Below are 17,916 nucleotides of genomic sequence, written 5' to 3' on the forward strand. Positions count from 1 at the left end.
TTTCACTAAATTTTTGTATGGTTTCTCCCATGTCTTTCACCTTTCCGCTGTCACACCGTCAGCAGCGTTGGCTTCACGTGAGATGCAAAGTCAAATAAAAAGCCGAGTCAAGCCACATCTAGAGGGAACGAAAACTCGAAATGTTTCGTTTTGTAGTGGCGCGGTTCCGCTTCGATGCTTGCGTTCTGTGTGCGACATCTGCGAGGAATTTTTCGTGCCTAGCCGTAGAACGCTCAAGGTGCTTGAAGAAAAGCGCACCGGCACCTTGCCACAGTGTGTACACTGTTCGGGATTTTTCGTTGCAATCATGGGCACAAACATTGTCGCAGTCAACACCCGTAGCGTACGCGCAAGACTTGCTGGAGGCAGCGCATTCGACGAGCGGACTTTCGTGGGGCTCGACCATCGTTCTCACGTCTCTAGCTCTCCGAGTTGCTGTCACGCTTCCACTTGCCGTCTATCAACACCACGTGCTTGCCAGATTTGCCAACCTGGATCGCGAAATGGCCGGCATTGCTCAAGAGTTGAAGCGCGAGACGATGCAAGCTACGCGCATGTTCAATCTCACTGAGAAGCAAGCTCGGCACCTCTACAGAAGAAATGTGCGTTGCCGGGGCAGTTTCACTCGATAATACGCGCTTCATGGAACGCGGCGTTAGTGTGTAGTGTCGCAGACAAGGCCTTAAGCTCGGCTGTGCATCGGGGTTTCGATTTCGCCTAACTAGAATGGAGAGAGTTGCATTAGCTAGAAGTTCCAAATATTTCTTTGTCAATTTACATACGGCGACCATCGATGGTATGCTTCAGAATGACCTGATGTGCCTATCAGGGGCGTAGCCAAGAGGGAGGGGGGGGGTTCAAGCCCCCCCGTAATTTTTCAGTTTTGCTTGCGTATATATACACGCACACATACAAACGCACGCACGAACATACATAAAGTATGGTTGAACCCCCCCACCCCGAAAAAAATTTCTGGCTACGCCCCTGGTGCCTATACTACAAACTCCCCTGCGCTCCCTTGAAGGCTGGTAGTCCATAAGAAAATGTTAAGGGTGACAGACAGGCTTTGATAAAATCATTGCGTGGCGCATAATTACGATGATTTGTTGCTGGGCTTTTCGCTGTCGCAGTCTAAAAGTCATGCTGCTCACATTAGATTTGCACGACTTAATGTACCTATCACGCATCAGTAAACCAATTTGCACAAGCCCAGAGCTCCACAAGTCCTGCAGGATACTGCCCTGAACCAATATCCTTAGATGCAGGAATTCCTGCAGTCAGCCAATATTTTGGTTGTCGTAGTGGAAAAGTGACCAGAGTATAGAGCAAGAGACAAATTTATTGGACATTCTGAGAATGTTGGGCAGGAACTTCTGGCTTGCGTGTTTGCTTGTGTCATCTGAATGATTTCTCACTCCCGGTAAAGCAAATGTGCAAGGTGTTTTTCTTTTTTTTTTTTTTCAAGACAATACAGATTTTTTTTTCACCAAAGTGCTGTGACAGCTGGGGCTATTGGCTTCACAGACAACCTCTATATTGGTGTAGAAATACTTTGCAGCTGCTAAGGTTACGTTGAAACAGCTTATCAACAAAAACTGGTTAATTGATTTTTTAATTACCAACTTGAGGGCAGTTTATGTGAAAAAGTTGTAGGGCATCACAAGGCATTTTTTTAGAAATCAAAAAAGGAACGCGTGCAGTTTGAGATATTCATCATTGAATTTGAAGGCCCCAAACCAGGAAATATCAAAACTAAAAAAGCCGGATGTGCAGAAAAGTGGCCACTCTGTTTCATCAAACCAGAACTTCCCTCGACGATGAGTGACAAACTTTTAATGAAGGTGCGTCGTGGAAAGCAACAAGTCATGTCGCTTGCACCAGCGGATTTCGTTAGCTTTGCATGTGATGTTTGGTGCTGCACACAAGAAAACCACTATTTCCACCTTTTCCTTAATGTAAAACTCGGGGCAGCCACTGCGGTGTGTCTTCTTGCTGAGAGTACAGCAGGTATGAAAGAGTGCTTGGCATCTGTTTATAGATTAGGAAAGAAATTGATAAGCGCCACTCATCACACTCAAAGAATAAGCGGTCCACTTGTGTACTTCAAATGACTTGCCATTTTCCTGATAAGATTCTGCTATGACCTGCCATGATTCAAATTTTGACATGGGAAGATCGGGTGTAACGTAACAGAGCGCAGCCATCTTTTCTGCGCACCAGGTTTCGATATTGCCTGTATTGGAGCTTTTAAGTTTGATAATGAATATCTCAAATTACGTGCAATATTTTTTATCAAGCTTGTGTGTATGGGTATGTGTTGTGGCGTGCGCACCAATGTAAAATCAAATGTTCTAGTCATACACGGCAGAGAAGACTAGCAGCTGCTTGTACCTGGTAGGCGTCAGCACATATTAAATCTTTGTCTGTTTGCGAAGTAGTGTTAATTTGTTTTGCTTGTGCAGCACATCTGCCTGCACCACATCTTGTCTTTCACTGTGGTCTGCCTAAGTGACTCCTTTGAATCATGGCTTTGTGCGCTTCTTCTGCTTCTTTTTCTTTGCCGTGCGAGAAAGAATCATGGGGCAATTTGCACAGCAGCGTAAGCAGAAATACATCATAACTTAAAGCTGAATCCTTGCCTTTCATGCATTTTTTTTTAGGGTATATTAAAGTTAAATTCTGGAAATTGTCTCAGTGTGTTTGTGTTTGTTCCAGAATTTTGTACTAACATACCTTTACTCGCTTACAACCTAAGAGAAAATGTCGGCTGTTCCCACAGTCATTATTCTCCCACAGAGAATTTGCATAAATGCTCCGTCCAGTAGCGCTTACTCATTTTCGTGAAGTCATATTTTCGGGCGTTTTAAATAGCTGACTTTCTCATACGAAACCACGTTTCTGTGGCTGGTTTTAGGTCAGTAACTTGAAGATCCTGGTAAATTTCATCAGGAAACCTGACATCGCTGTGCAGTCAAACATAATGTTTTATGTAGCGATGACAAACATTTAATTCTTAATGTGGTATTTACATTACCCGAGAAGAAAAGTACTCACGGTTTGAGCAGAAACCAGCTGGCACGACTGCCTTTCACAGGTGAAAGCCAGGCGCACCATGATTCTGTGGGTGGAGCTGCCATTTTTTCTTAAGTTGTAACCGAGTATAGTTATATTGTAGAGCATACATATGTCCAAGAATGTGTTTGGAATAGAAAAAAGAAACATGAGCGACTTCAAATAAACGTTTTAGCATTCAAGGCTCTTAAAAAGAGCATAACATTTCTTGATTCCTTCGGCTGCATTATAAGTGACCCTGTCACCTTTCTGGAGTACGCTCAAAAGAATATGCTTTCCTCTGCAGTTGAAGCGGCACCTCCAGAGGCTCGTTGTTCGAGACAACTGCCACCCAATGAAGTCGGCCATAGTGGTGCTATTCCAGCTTCCTATGTGGATTAGCCTCTCAGTAGCTCTCAGGAACATGGCTTTCATGTTGCCATACCAGGACATGGGTAAGACAGTGTAGCATGTTTACATTGCAATTATTGCGTGTTGTAATCATACACGCAGACCAAGGCCTGTGAGCCATTCTGCCCTCACTTAGCCGCCTCTGATCCCAGTCCTTCGTATTCATTTTCACAGCATACTTCTACCTGTAGCAGTGCCACCACACAGTTGATTATTGGTTGGGCAGGGTTATTTGAAGTTTAGTGATTGTGGGACCATCGTTAGTTGCGGGTTGGCCAAGGAAATCTCCCTAGCTCCTTCAAGTATGTGTAGTGCATCCTTACTCTTGCTGCTTCGATTATGTATATACAATATCTCAGCAAAGGTTATACAAACTAATGTCACTTCGTTTTGATGGAGGCTGAGTCTACATTTAACATCTCTGCATGTAGGCTTCACCTTTGCAACAGCATGTTGCCACGCTCTGATTGTTCTAGACAGACTTTTATTTCTTGCTGACAATAACAAAAGTATGATGCCACAACACCTATGCAACATTATCATGCGGGAGCGTTATCAGTAAAAATATGCTCACACACCTAGCAAACTATATCCATAGGAGTTCAACACCCTGTCAAACTGGCTCAGATCTTACCTCATTGGACGGGCAACGGTCCGGCTGCTGCTTCTAAATAAATCATTTTCTTTAAACGTTTTAATATTTACACCGTTATTTCGTGCTGAAGAAAAGTGTGCTCTTTTTTTACAACACTTTCAGCGGAAACGAGCAAACGCGCAAGTCACCTCACACCTGCATTCTTGGTACGTTGAACCAACTAAACTTCCATGATTAGAACCAACTAAACTTCCAAAACTTCCGCACTTTTGTAAACTTCCATGCTGGTGCTGTGGAATGCTCGTGTATAGCAGTTTCGAATTATGCCTCTGATTACAGTTTGGTCATGTCGTTTCACAAAAGGCACAATCCTGATGTTACTTTAACAGATAGCGTTATTAAATGAAAAAAATCAAGCTGTAATCAATTTATTAGCACTGTCAGCAGCCAGACTGGTGAAAGACTGCTCAAATATCAGACGACGTGCCAAATGACACCATTCATCTTATCCTTTGGAAAGTTTGTAATGGTACTAGAAAAGATATATTTGTAATGTTAAGTGAAAACACCTCCAATAAACATGCACTTCTCCCTTTTTTTCCCTTTGTCACACACAGTTAGCAATTGCATTGCCATTTATTTGCTTCATTGTTTGTCTAAGCCTACTTATGTGGTGTCAATGTACATTTTTTAAGATATTTTAAAGTGATTCCTCTTTTATCGAAATAATGCTTATGCAAAGTCTTTTTGCTGTCCCGACAACTTGTTTATAACAACGGCTTATAGTACATTACTTTTAGCAACACATCATGGACCTCAAGCATTTCAGATGGGTGCTACTTGCAAGAAAGGCTGTGTGGGAGGTCGGAGAGACATCCCACAATATATGTACCAAAAGTAGCATGTAATTGGTGTTTTGTATGCTTTTACTATGTTTCTTTTCTAGGCGCACAAGCCACGTACCTGGAGCTGAGTTTCGGGGGCCTGCTGTGGTTTACCAACCTGACACAACCTGATCCGCTGCACGTAATTCCCCTCCTTGTGGGTTTTACAAACCTTATGAATGTAGAGGTGAGTCTTGTGATACATTTGTTATTCTCTGTTTCCTTTCAACACGCTTGGTGGCCAGGACATTCAATTTCTGAGATGAAAATCTGAATTTTGTCTCCTGGCCATGTAACACCATCACTAAGGTTGGGCGAAATTCAAAACTACCATCTTATGATGTTCTGATGTACTGTTGCAATTAAAAAAATTGAACAACTGGTGACAATCCAGGTTACCTCTGCTGCAACATCTATTGTAGCTAAGCTACAGCTCTTGGGCAGAAAAAATAAACAATCTATAAATCAACCTCTTTTCAAGTGGCGTTAGTGTATACTTGAAGTGATGGTGACAGGAGCCGTTACAAAACGTTTTGATGCTGTTGCGTATCTCCTAGGGAACCCATTTTCAGGACTTCGTTGGCCATGTAGATTAGGTCTGAACTCTCAGTTATTAACTTATTCTTACACCATGGGTACGGCCACATCCGGTTTGCTGGTCCAATGCATTGGCTGCGGCAGCTGGGAGGGGGAAGGCCAGTTACGATCATGTGATCAAACGTGGCAGCACCCGTGTGCTGATTAATTGCACTGATTTCTCCCACTTTACATGCCTTACACACATGCTTATTATTATAACTTTTTTTTTCTTTGCTGCTTTCTCTCTAATACTGTGACTTACTCATTAAGGACAGAAAAGATGCAGTATTGTTTAGTCATGGGTTATCTTTGACATATGCTTATATAATAGCATGTAGGAACAAAAGCTGCCTCCAAAATTTGGCCAACTTGCAGGCAAGCAGTGGTGTACAGTTAAACCTTGATAGTTTAATGAAGTTGGTAAATTTGTTAATAAACTGGTCACTCACCAGTGTCCGAATAAAATTAAATTACATTTTGGGATCCGTACAGATCCCGAAACGTCATTTTACTTTATTTTGGTATGGGTCGGTGACCTGTTTATGCCTTTACCTGACCAGACGGTATTCCATCAAACTCTCATCTAAGTTGGTAAAATTGACTTAACTTCGTTATGTATTGAAATTTCATTATATGTAATGGCATTTGACATTTTGTGCAAATCACAGTCGTGAGCAAATCTGTTTTCAGGTAGGAGGCTTAAAAATGTGTGAATAGGGCAGTCCGAAAAAATGAACTCCAATAACAAAAAAAAAAACAATTTTTTGTTTTGTTTTTTTACACGTGGCTACTTTTAATCACAACCTTGACTGGGCCAAGGCAGCCATAATTGCAAAGGAAAGAAACTGGTGTTCCAGTCAATATCTGGAATCTCTTCTTATCCAGACTACAAAAAAAAAAGAAAACGCTGAATAGGAACGATGGCAATCTCCCACCAGCATATGCCAGGTGTCTCGGCCACGTACTAAAACGGACATAAGCCCACATCGCAGGGTCACTTTTACAAGAACAAGGCTTCCATGCGAAAGCCAAAACGACGTTTTTACTGTTTTAAACCTTTCCTTTTGGTTGCCGTTTCTTCTTTTCGTTTCTCATCATGCCTCTTTCCGACCAGACGATTCATCGTCAAACGATCAACTTCAGGATCGACTTCACTTAAGGTGCATGTCCTTGTTTGTGCAGTTTCACGTGCTGCAAAGGCAGAAGCACATGGCCAGCCTGCGAAGGTGGATCACGAACTTTGCCAGGGGTGTTGCAGTTGTCAGCGTGCCTATTGCGTGGATCATGCCTGCTGTGAGCCTTCTCTTTCTCTTCCTCTTACCTTTGCACAAAGGTCCAGCACAACCTGATCTCTTGCATTTCTTTGCCTACATTGTTGCATGCATCGTCAGTCTGTTATTTTGACTGTATCTTCATTTTCATGTGGCATAGCATCCATTACTGCCCCAGTAGGCAGTGCTTTACTGTATATAGGCAGGTAACATTGTCCTCTGTGACATACGTGTTCTACAGTGATGCGCTGTAGAGTTGAATTATAAAACTAGTTTATTCAAAGCTCTAATGCTACATGGCTGGGCAACGCGAGGAGAGCGATGCTAGGTGAGTGACCAGTGCCCCCGGGTAGATCACGCACCTCTTGCATAACTGAAGCCTGGGCCACCTGAGTCTGTAAGTGTCACTGTCTCCACATACTATCCGATGCATAGCAACCGTAGGGCATCTTCGAGGCCGTCTGCTGTGTCTGTCAAGTTTCAGAGATGGCACCTGTAAGCACGCCGAAGCATTGTGACTCCGACACCACAGTACTCTGTCCATCCTGTCATTACACTTGGCGGCAGTGCAGCATTCAAGTAGTGCCGTTGATCATTGTGCACTATCCACTTACGCACTTATGCACTAGAAATGTTCTGAATGTCTACAGTAAGACATCTAGAAAACTGTTTTGATTCAGAAATTGTGTATTGCAATTTTTATTTAGTAAAGAAATATGTATATGATGGGCTAGCTGTCAAGAAAAAGCTCTATATAGCAAGTACATTGTACAAGTGTCCCACTGGAAAAGCATTGTATATTTCACAGGGCTTCAGCAATGTCAATTACTGAATGCATAAATAGAAAGAATAAATGTTCAAGGTATCTGCATGCCTTATTTTCTAGTCAGCAGTTGCATCATTCACACAAAATGTTTGCAAAGGTTGCGGTTTCCTTTAAAGCTTATACAAATACTACAGTCAAACCTCGTTAATACGTACCCGCTTTAAACGTACTAACGGTTAAAACGTAGTTGCGACGAATCCCCGACCGAGTCCCATAGAGCCCAATGCATTCGCTGACTGCTTAAGCCGTAGTGGTTCGCCATATGCCTACCGGTTAGTGCGTACCCTGCGTACCGCGATAACTTTTTGTGCCATAAAATTTTACTGCGCCGCTCATCTTCCCGACGCCAGAATGTGCCGCCAAAGGTCTTCCGCCTTTTTGAGAAGTGCGCAGATCAGTCGATCCCAGATTCCGACTTCCGCGCGATTGCGGCGACGCCTTTGCGAGTAAGCATCGGGAAAGAACGAAGGCGAGGTGGCGGCCACTGACGAACACGCCGGCATGACTTATCGCCGACAACCTTATCACAATAAGTATCTTCAGCTATCTGCTCGGGCACGCGTGCGGCGCAGCGCTACTTTTTAAGCCTACTGCACGCTTTTGACAACCTGAACGCGCTGGGCCGCCGATCGGCTTCGTTGTGCGCGGCCGTCTTCAAGGCTGAAGTTGAATTAATGGCACAAATGCTCGGGCAAGGACGAAGAACTTCAGCCATGTACCAACTGGCCCAGGGGCGTAGCCAGAAATTTTTTTCGGGGGGGGGGGGGGAGGTTCAACCATACTTTATGTATGTTCATGCGTGCGTTTGTATGTGTGCGTGTATATATACGCAAGCAAAACTGAAAAATTTCGGGGGGGGGGGCTTGAACCCCCAACCCCCCCCCCCTTGGCTACGCCCCTGAATTAGCCCGACAGCAAACGGTACTAATCATCAGGCGCGCACCGCTTTTAGAAGCGAAAGCAGATGGCTGTCGCGTATGTTAGCGTTGCGGGTCGCGGGCGCCGAGAAACCTCGCTGCATTGACGTTATCACACTAAACGCGCGTGTACGATACAGCAAGCGTAGCGCGGTTGTAACCGTACTGCACGCTTTTATTAGGCGACCACCCAACGCGCCTCCGTCCGCTGCCAGGACCGCTAGAGCATCGCGGAGTGCGCATCGCTTGCATGAAGCTCGCCATCGCTGCGTAATCGAACAAGCTACTTGCCGCATCTTTGCACGATCTGGAGCGAAGTGGGTACGAACAACATTCCCACGATAAATGCGCGCGTGCGTCACAGCAAGCGGCCCGGTAGTGACGGCGTGAGCCGAGTAGGCGACACGATGCACGCAACTAGCCGGGAGACGATCGGCTCCACGCGGCCGTACCGCGTTTCACTGGAACTGTGTCAGTTTTAGTTTAGTAGCAGATCGCGGTTAGACGCAGGCACATATACCACGGAAAGCAGACACTGCCCGTTCTGTTGCTATGTCGGTCACTGCGTTGACCGCATATCCCAGACCCTGCAATAGTTTCGAAATGCTCTTCGGCGTTGCCACTACGCGCTATCGGGCAGTCGTGCAAGTGTGCCAGGATCGTTTCTCCACTTTGGCAAAAAGAAAGAAAAGGCTTTGCAGTGGGTACTTTAGGCAATATTTGCTGTGGCACTACTTATTTGCTGGCGGCGATGGCGTACGCTAGGAGATGCAAACTTGTACTTGGTGTTTAATGCGTACTACCGTCTAGTGCGTAGTTATGCCGCGTTCCAGGCAGGTACGTATTAACGAGGTTTCACTGTAGTTCAGTTCTCAAATACTATTGCTCTCGACTCCTTTTGACTGACCAGGGCACGTCTCTCACAGTTTGGTGTCAGTGTGATAGTACAGTAAACCTCGATATAACAAAGTCGGTAAAATCGGTATTTCACTTTGTTATCGAAGCATTGCTCTATTGAAATTCTACCTCCTATGCTAACTGTACACTGGTTACATGGAGAGTTAGTTAATACAAGCAGGGTGCATCATGCTTCGAACGAATGTACAAAGAAATTTCGGGGATTCGACGTGGAACCACACGTGGCCACTGTTCACGTCATCAACTTTTCAATGACCCATTCTACGCTGCATCCTCAAGGCCAGTGCTGCCCCCTACAGCATGTATGCACACAAGCATGTCAGCCTTACACACAACCCAGTATGTAATGTCTGCCCAAAGGGAGAGAATTAGTTATCACAGTGCTGGCAATTCAAGTAAGTGCCACAGAGCCCAGACCAGGGTGTAAGAAAATAATTCAGGTGTTGACACTTCACTCCACGGCACGTCCAGATAATGTTCGGCGCTTTCGGTCCCTTTGTCACAGCTCCCCCCACGAAACTGCGGCCGGCGCATGTACTATGACAACGAGCTGTGTATGTAGAGAACACAGCGTTAGAACTATGGTGTAAGAAGCTGACACCATGCCGTGGAGGCAGCTGCGGCGTTCGCTGCACGTGACGTTTTTCGGTCGCGAAAAACGCGGCATGCATTTCTAGCTCTATTTGCTAGCGTGTACGGCGCTTTAAGAAAAAAATTACACCATTGCCCTTTAAAGGGGACCATGAGGCGATGCGAAGCCGGAGCACTTGCACGATCACGTTCCGTTGGCGTTCTTTGGGCATGCTACCGACCTCACGTCGTGGAACGCGAAGAGGAACGCTACGCGTGTCTTGTCTTCCCTCTAGCCTGGCTGTTAATTCTCACAGGGCGAGTGGGCAACGCGGTCGGCAGGCGTGCGAGAAGGGGGCAGCATAGGAGAGGAGAGAGACGGAGAGGGGACGCGCATGCGCTGGTGCTCATCGCGGCGTTACGCAGGAGAATTTCGGCATGTCTAGCCGGCGTTTCAGAGGAACAGTGGAAAGGGGGAGGGGAGAGGGCAAGTGGAGAGGGAAATGGGAGAGAGGAAAAGGGGAAAGGGAAGTTGGAGTTGGGGAGGGGAGAGGGGAAGTGTAGAGGGGAGGGGAGAGGGTGAGTGGAGAGGGTATGCGCATGCGCAGTAAGCGTGTATCCACACGACGGACTTATCCGCGGAAATCTCGTCCGCGGACGATCGTTCCGCCGCCCGTCCGGCTGGAAAGCACATCCAGACGACGGACGAAGCGAGTAGACGGACGCGCCGCAGCAAAAAAACATGGCGGCACCGTCTGAAGCGAGAGCTGCCCGCTTCGAATCTTTGAGCTCTTCGTCGCGCATTGCGTGGGCTGATAGTACCAAACTGACGATTGTGTCGGCTTTAGGTTTGTGTCCTCAAGCTTCGCCGGCAACGTATTCATGACAATTCGGTACTGTTTCCAAGCGCCGTACTCGTTTTCTGAGAGCTGTAGGCTTAGTGAGTACCTCTATTGGCAGAACATGAGCTCGGTGATCTGCGATAGCTACCAAATCTCAGAGGTCATAATAACGTGCGAATGCTTGCTTGTTCTTTTTTTCTCTAGATGGCGCGAGCAGTCTGAAAGTCGAAAACACATTCATCGCTAGCAAAAGTATTGAAGGTTTTTATGTTTCCGTCTATGGCGCAGAGTTTCTTTTAACTTGAAGATGGAGTTCGAAAGAAAGCGACGATTAACTGCAATGGCTGTTGCATTACCAGAATTAGACGGTGAAGCGCAATTCTTTCCTGCAAAAAGATCTTGTTGCCAAAAGGACTACAAGCATCTGGGTATACAACACCGACTGTACGGTGAGCTTTTGGCTGCTGCGAGTGTCAAGAGAGCAGTTTGTTCAGTTGCTGTCGCCGTGGGACCTCGCATAGAACGACAGGACCCCGTGATGCGGCGAGCCATATCAGCGGAAACAAGGCTGCAGGTCGCGCTACGGTACCTTGCTTCGGGCAAGTGTTGCACGTCTGTGCATTTCTACTCGAAACATAGCTCCTATTTGTTGCATCCGAGACTGTTCAGTTTAACCTACGCGCAGACTTGGAGAACCTCACTTTTAGAGCAGCCATTACGTTGTGTGTTGGAAAACGCCTACACGGTCTGAAATAGATAGGTATCTGGCAATAAAAATAAATCTTCATCGGCTAAATTTACGAAACCATACGAGAAAAAGAAAAAGCAGCGCTTGTTGCTAGACTTATAATGGCACCCTCGGCTAAATCTGTTGTGGTATTCCGCGCGAATCCGAATGCGAAAAAGAGCTTGGCATTTTCCGTCCGCGACGTCCGCGGACGAGGCACGGATGGCACAAATCCGTGACGCGGGGTCACGTGATGCGCCGTCCGCGGCGGAAAAGACGGATTCGGTCCGTCGTGTGGATACACCCTAAGGGTGGTCACGCCGCACACCACCACCACCACCACCGGATTGAACTCCGCCATAAGATACTTCGCATCTAAAAAGCAAGGAGAAAAACAAAAAGAAAAACATGCGTTCGCCTCGTCGCGCTGGGTTCCTAAGTCGCAGCGCCCCCCATGCAACTGCGGCCGGTGCATGTTCTATAGTCGAACATTATCTGGACACGCTTTCCGTCGCGGTGAGCGGACAGTGTCAACACCTTAGTTTTCTTACACCGTGGCCCAGGCACATGGCACGGCTACTTGGTTACGCTTCCCCTTAGCCCCCTACGTCTCCAGTGATCCTTGCCGTTGAAACTGCATCCATGCTTTGTGATGCGGACCAAGGAAAGGAGGGAAAGAAGAGTGGGGGAGGGGGAAGCCAACGTAAAACAGTAAATAATTATGAGTAATGTATTACTGCTAGCCAGTTTCAGTTTTATTAGTAATTTCTAACTGCAAGTTCTTATTTTTTCTTTAGAATAACTTGTAACTTTAACATTATTACTTTTTGTATAGCACTGAAAAAAATGTTACTCTGTCACAGTTACAGCATAAACAAATCAAGTGGAGAGGATAACGAAGACGATTAATTTTTTTCAGTTGCCCCATCCATCTCCATTAACCACAGAAGTTCACTGAGGAATAAGCGATAATCACTGTTGAAGCCACTAAGCCACTCAGGTCATCTCTGGGGTCACTTGTTGACTAAAGCTTACTTGAGTGTGCTGGCAGGGTACCTCAGCATAAACAAGCTCTTTATACAATCCAGACATGACAGAAGTTCGGAGGAAGATGAAGGCTTGAAGTATAAGAAATTGTTAAACAGAGATATCATTGAACAGGGTCCAACGATATTCCCTGTTCAACAATTTCTTACTCTTTACTATACAGTGTAATGCAAGCATTCCATCCAGTGCACCAGCTGAATGTCTGTTCAGCAAATAAAGCAGCATGTTCTCCATCAAGAGAGGGAATCTCACTGATGAAAACATTGAGAAGCAACTTATCAAAGTACACTAAGATTTGCAAATAAAAATGTGATGCAGACTAGGAAATAAATTGAACACATGTTTAATCCCTTAACCATCTTGATATTTTGAGAAGTGTTCTCCTTAAAGGGGTGGTGACACTAAATTTTGAGGCTATGAAAAGCCTGCTGTAGGCTTCCTCTCTATGCAAGGACAATCAGTACAAAGTGTTGGACACAGCAAATGTTTAGAATATATGTATTTTAGTTCACTTCCAAAATGTGCCTAAATGCTCATTCTCGCGATTTAAACCCATCGCTAGCACGACTGACACTGACGTCACTGTATAGGAAGTGTAACGAAAATTTTAATGATGTCATACTATATTAGAGTAACATGCAACGAGCGGTGACCCACAGCTCTGTTGCACCAGGCAAGCCAAGAGATTATTGGCCTCGAACCTACACTCATTTATTCTCAGCATGTTGCAAAAGTAGCCAAACTGGCTCGCATTTTGCAAAGTGCTTCACGTAATCACGCAAACCTGTGAAGGTGACATTAGAAAATTTTAGTTTGTTCACACACTTCTTTGCTTTTGCATAGTGAGTTACCGTAGCCGTAAATGTGAGAGGCTGGATAGGTAGGGCCACCTGGTGGCGCTAAGATGAACCAGGCAAGCACAAAATTGTTGTTGCAGAAATCTAATGTATTCTACTTCCCTTCTCGTGTGAATTCTCGACAACGACATAGTTCCGAATGTACTGCTTTTTTTAACATTTTTTCGCCACGATCACTCAGCAAAAACAAGAAGTGCACCTATATTGTGGTCGCACGAAGCTTCATAAGATGTCGATACCATCGTGCAGTAACCCAGTACTCCATAAAGATCTCTGCATATACTGCAATTCCATACACGCTAATATTCTATTACAGAATTTTAGCGAGTTTTGTAGACATCCAGACGGTTGCTCGCGTGTGTGTGCGAGATCAGACGATGCAACACTGCGTACGTCACAGCTTTGTGGGCCCACATGTTCAGGCTTCCTACACAGTGACGTCAGTGTCCAACTCTGCACCCAGAAACCGAAAGTTGTTCATATAAATAAGGTGATATCAAATTATTTAGCAAAATATGTGAATCTTGGGGCATGTGTCATGCTTCCTAGAGAAATAAAAAACATATGCAACAAAGAAAGTGCAAGCCACAAATTGGATGGCACCACCCCTTTAAAATGTTTTTTTTTTTCTGTTTTTAAGTTTGTATTCAATATTTCTCTTCTAAAAAGCAAGTTTTTGCTGTTGAAAAAAAGAATTGAAGCACATAGAAAGCCAAATTAGCTTAATGATATTTGTTGATAATTACTCATGAATAAAAGTCCAGCTACAAATAACTAAACAAGAGCAAGAGTGCTGGTAGAAATTTTCAGCATTCTGAAAATGGTTCCATCATCCTGACAATGACGAAAAGGTTTTCGTTCAAGTGGACGAGCTACGCACATCCAAAACGGTTTGGGTACAGTTCAGCAACGACAAGTTGTGCTTGTCCAAAACAGGAAAGGAATTAAACTTGCATTCATCTTGTGTTGAGCTTGGAAGTTGGCTTTTCCACCTGTCTTAATTTTATGTCATATAAAATATATTGTTTGTGACACTTCATTTACATTTCTTACAGTAATGGGAAAATAACAGTGTTGCTTGTTGCAGTAACTGTAACAGCATTCAGATACTGCAATTTATGTAATAGGGTTACTTTTCTACTACTAGGTAACTCTTAATTGTCGTGTTTTGCTGGTAACGTGCCCATGACTGGAATTAGCTGGCAGTGACAGTGTTTGTGGTGGCTTTTCTTTTCTTTACAATGTTCAGAACGTGTCCCTCTACTGGCTCTGTTCAAGTAGCTTTGCCCTGGGACAGAACATGCTCATGGCAGCTCCACGGTTTCGCCGCGCCTGCTCAATTCCAGTCACCGCATCTGAGAGCCAGACGCCTTTCAAGGATGTTGCCAACCGCCTGCGACAACGATTGGATGCGGCCTTCAGAACAGGCTCCTGATCCCCCTAGGCATGCTCTAATCTTATTGCTGCTGTAGTGATGTTAGGTGATCCTAGACGGCAAATTGCCATGTTAACGTGTCCATACCACCCTCTTTTATTGTGAGCTGTTCAGAAAAGTGTGCGCGGGTGAGGGGTACTCGAAGTCACCACTTGCTCAAATTCAGCATTACCTTTTTTTAAAAAAAAAAAGGAAAGCAGGATTGTGGAAAGTCTGAATGAATCGTGAACACAACAGAGAATGATCGCATGCATGCAAAAGCATATAGCAAGGCAATTTTTATTGTTCCTAAATGAAGTACTATCATTAGGGCTCCATGTTTTCGGAGTTTATTTTTCTTGAAATTCGAGGGTTGTTTTTCGGTGTTCATTTTTTTTTTTTGGCAAAAATTCGGCGTTTGTCAGAGTTTATTTCTCATAAATCCCCAGTTCTCTGAAATTCAGAGCTTAATTTTGCATTATTCTCAATACAGCTAAATCAAATGATATCTGAACACAGAAACATCAGAACACATGAAGCATATTTTAGTTGTCTGGAAGGTTTGAATGTGCAAACACATACACGTAAGCACAAATGTTTGAATACAAAACACCTACGTTTGTGCATATTATAACCCTAAAGCTTGTTCATAGTTGCAAGCATACTTTACTAGCTTCGAGATAACCCTAGACGCCTAAGCACTGCCACCAGCAAAAAGAAGCAGCACAAGAAAACAGCGGGGTGTTTAGATGTCCTGGTTTTTTTTTTTCGAAGTTACGTACCAATTAGCCTAGCAACAAGTTCTGTTAAGATATTTTACCAGGTTGCTTTCACTGATGGAAGCGCGCTCCTTTCGATTGATGATTCTCAGCTTCGAATCTGAGCAGAACACAGCTATGTCGGCTAAGGCTTTTCTAACCTTCTGGAGAGTGGCTTGTATCAACATGGCAGCTGATGCTGCGTTACACTGCACTTACTATTTGCAAGTCTATCACGAGACTCGTACGTCCAGGAAGCTTGTTGTCGTAGAAGGTTGCAATCACCACCACTGCCAAAAGTCCACAAGGTTCCGGCGAATCATTGATGGTGATGGAAATGGGGCGGTCTTTCATCGAAGAGCTTATCGTCACAATGTCTATCCAACTGACCTCATGTAGGTATATCCGAAATAGTTCATCACTTCCCGGCATCGTGCGTACTGCCAGGCATTAGCTTCCAAAGAGGTGCCAACAGCCTGGTGCAGCGGAATCCCAGTGTGGCAAAGTGCACGGCAAAACTGGTGTGTGAGGCAATGTTTATATCAGCCAAACCGACCGATGTAAAAATGACCGCTTAGAACATGCCCTTTTGATAAAGAACGCAGCAGGGCCATACTGTGAGTTAAAATCAGAGTGAATAGACTAAATCCAAATTGTCAAAAATTTTACTGGTGGGTGTGCATCGGATCTTTTCGAATTTATCTGAAAACACTGAGCCCTAACTATCATGCAGTACTTACAGGGCAGCTAATTGTCTCAAACGCACTATGTTTTCTGCTCATTTTCTAAATTTTTCTAGGGCATGTCGTGTTTAAACAGCAAGACCTGTTGCTTTCACAGTGGTACTATGATAGTTGTTTTTTCATGTAAGCCATAGTTTTCAAATCATCCTGTACGCCAAGCCAGGGCCATTCAAAAGCTTCACGTTCCCTAATCGGCAAGGATTGTGTAAAGTAACAAGTATGAAAGTGTTGGGCCAGCAGCATGCATTGACGGACTAGTTGTTGAATATTTTAATAAACATACGGGACTACTCAAGAAGTAGACAGGACGAGATGGTAACCTCAACTGACATTATCACATTGCACCACTACCCATGAAAACTCAGTCATTAAGAGCATGGGCAAGCAAGCTATATCAGGCAGATCAAGAAAGCAGTACCATAAAAATATTCTATACTAGAACAATGTTCACTGCTGTGCTGACCAGTAAAAGGAGCACTCGCACATTATGATCCAAGTGACCTTCTGCAGAAATTCCTTTTTACTAGGTTTAGATGGAGTGTTAGATATTCTGTATGTACATGCATTTTCTTTTTGTACAAATTTAGACCAATGCCTGCAGGCACGTTGTATAAAAAAAAAAAAAGCAAGGCGGGAGAGGACTGTGATTTCTCATGTTTGTTTACATTTAGAACGGCTTGTGCTGCTAAATTTACATGACTGAATTATTTTGGTATTGTTGATGCACTTGTTGAAATATATGCAAGTTCGATTAAAATGCCTGCCTGATGGTCTAGAAACTGATCAATTGTTATTTTCTTCGTAAATTATTATTTTATGGAAATATATTTATGTGGTGCAGATGTCACTTTTTAAATACTTGTTGTGTTTTAGTAATTCTGCTGCTTCTTCAGTTCTTTGCTTTTTAGTGATGTCAGAATAGATAGAAGAATAAATATGATTTCATATTTGGTTGTTGCATATATGTAACCACATTCTGCACCTGTGGCAGAATGGCAGTGTCCAGATAACCCTATTGGTAATAATTAGGGGTGTGCGAATATTCGAAATTTCGAATATTTTTCGAATAGTGTTTGCTATTCAATTCGATTCGCACTCGAATTTTACTGTTCGAACTTCCCAAAAACAAATAACAGTCAACGTCAGATTGAAAGTGATCCCTTCAGATTTTCAATATGCTTCACCTCATTACACTCGTATTGCGGCAAAGCTGCCTTTCAAGACCGTTACGGTCGAACTCTGCCAAGGCACAGGCAACGTCCGATTGGAAGTGGTCCCCAGATTTTCAATATGCTTCACCTCACCACACCCCGGTATTGCGGCAAATCTGCCTTTCAAGCTCTGTTACGGTCGAACTTTGTCAAGAGACAGTCAACGTCCGATTGGAAGTGGTCCCTAGATTTTCAATATGCTTCACCTCATCACACCCCGGTATTGCGGCAAAGCTGCCTTTCAAGCTCCGCTACGGTCGCAAATGTAATAACTCAAGAAAACACTGGTTCCAAC

At 44.3% G+C, this 17,916-nt stretch overlaps 1 protein-coding gene across 2 annotated transcripts; it reads left to right on the forward strand.

Moving 5' to 3' along the window:
• The first annotated feature begins 107 nt into the window (after positions 1–107).
• On the forward strand, positions 108–17,548 carry LOC119394315 (cytochrome c oxidase assembly protein COX18, mitochondrial). 2 transcript variants are annotated; one of them, XR_007415989.1, is made up of 6 exons: positions 108–602; positions 3,359–3,506; positions 5,004–5,128; positions 6,703–6,813; positions 14,745–15,526; positions 15,563–17,548. XR_007415989.1 is itself a non-coding variant. In XM_037661607.2 (5 exons), the coding sequence occupies exons 1-5, from the start codon at positions 141–143 to the stop codon at positions 14,928–14,930; spliced, it is 1,032 nt and encodes a 343-aa protein (XP_037517535.1). In that variant the 5' UTR covers positions 108–140; the 3' UTR covers positions 14,931–17,548. The 2 variants fall into 2 exon arrangements, 1 of the variants encoding a protein (XP_037517535.1); XM_037661607.2 differs by having other exon boundaries at positions 14,745–17,548.
• Positions 17,549–17,916: the final 368 nt, after the last annotated feature.

Source organism: Rhipicephalus sanguineus, chromosome 1 (genome assembly GCF_013339695.2).
Source record: "Rhipicephalus sanguineus isolate Rsan-2018 chromosome 1, BIME_Rsan_1.4, whole genome shotgun sequence".
Classification (NCBI taxonomy): Eukaryota; Metazoa; Arthropoda; class Arachnida; order Ixodida; family Ixodidae; genus Rhipicephalus; species Rhipicephalus sanguineus.

Excerpts from the sequence above, each read along its gene's own strand:
- LOC119394315 (XM_037661607.2), top strand. The coding sequence starts at position 141 with ATGTTTCGTTTTGTAGTGGCGCGGTTCCGCTTCGATGCTTGCGTTCTG. Across the intron at positions 5,129-6,702 it reads CAAACCTTATGAATGTAGAG|TTTCACGTGCTGCAAAGGCA; the intron begins GTGAGTCTTGTG and ends TTGTTTGTGCAG. Across the intron at positions 6,814-14,744 it reads TTGCGTGGATCATGCCTGCT|AACGTGTCCCTCTACTGGCT; the intron begins GTGAGCCTTCTC and ends TACAATGTTCAG.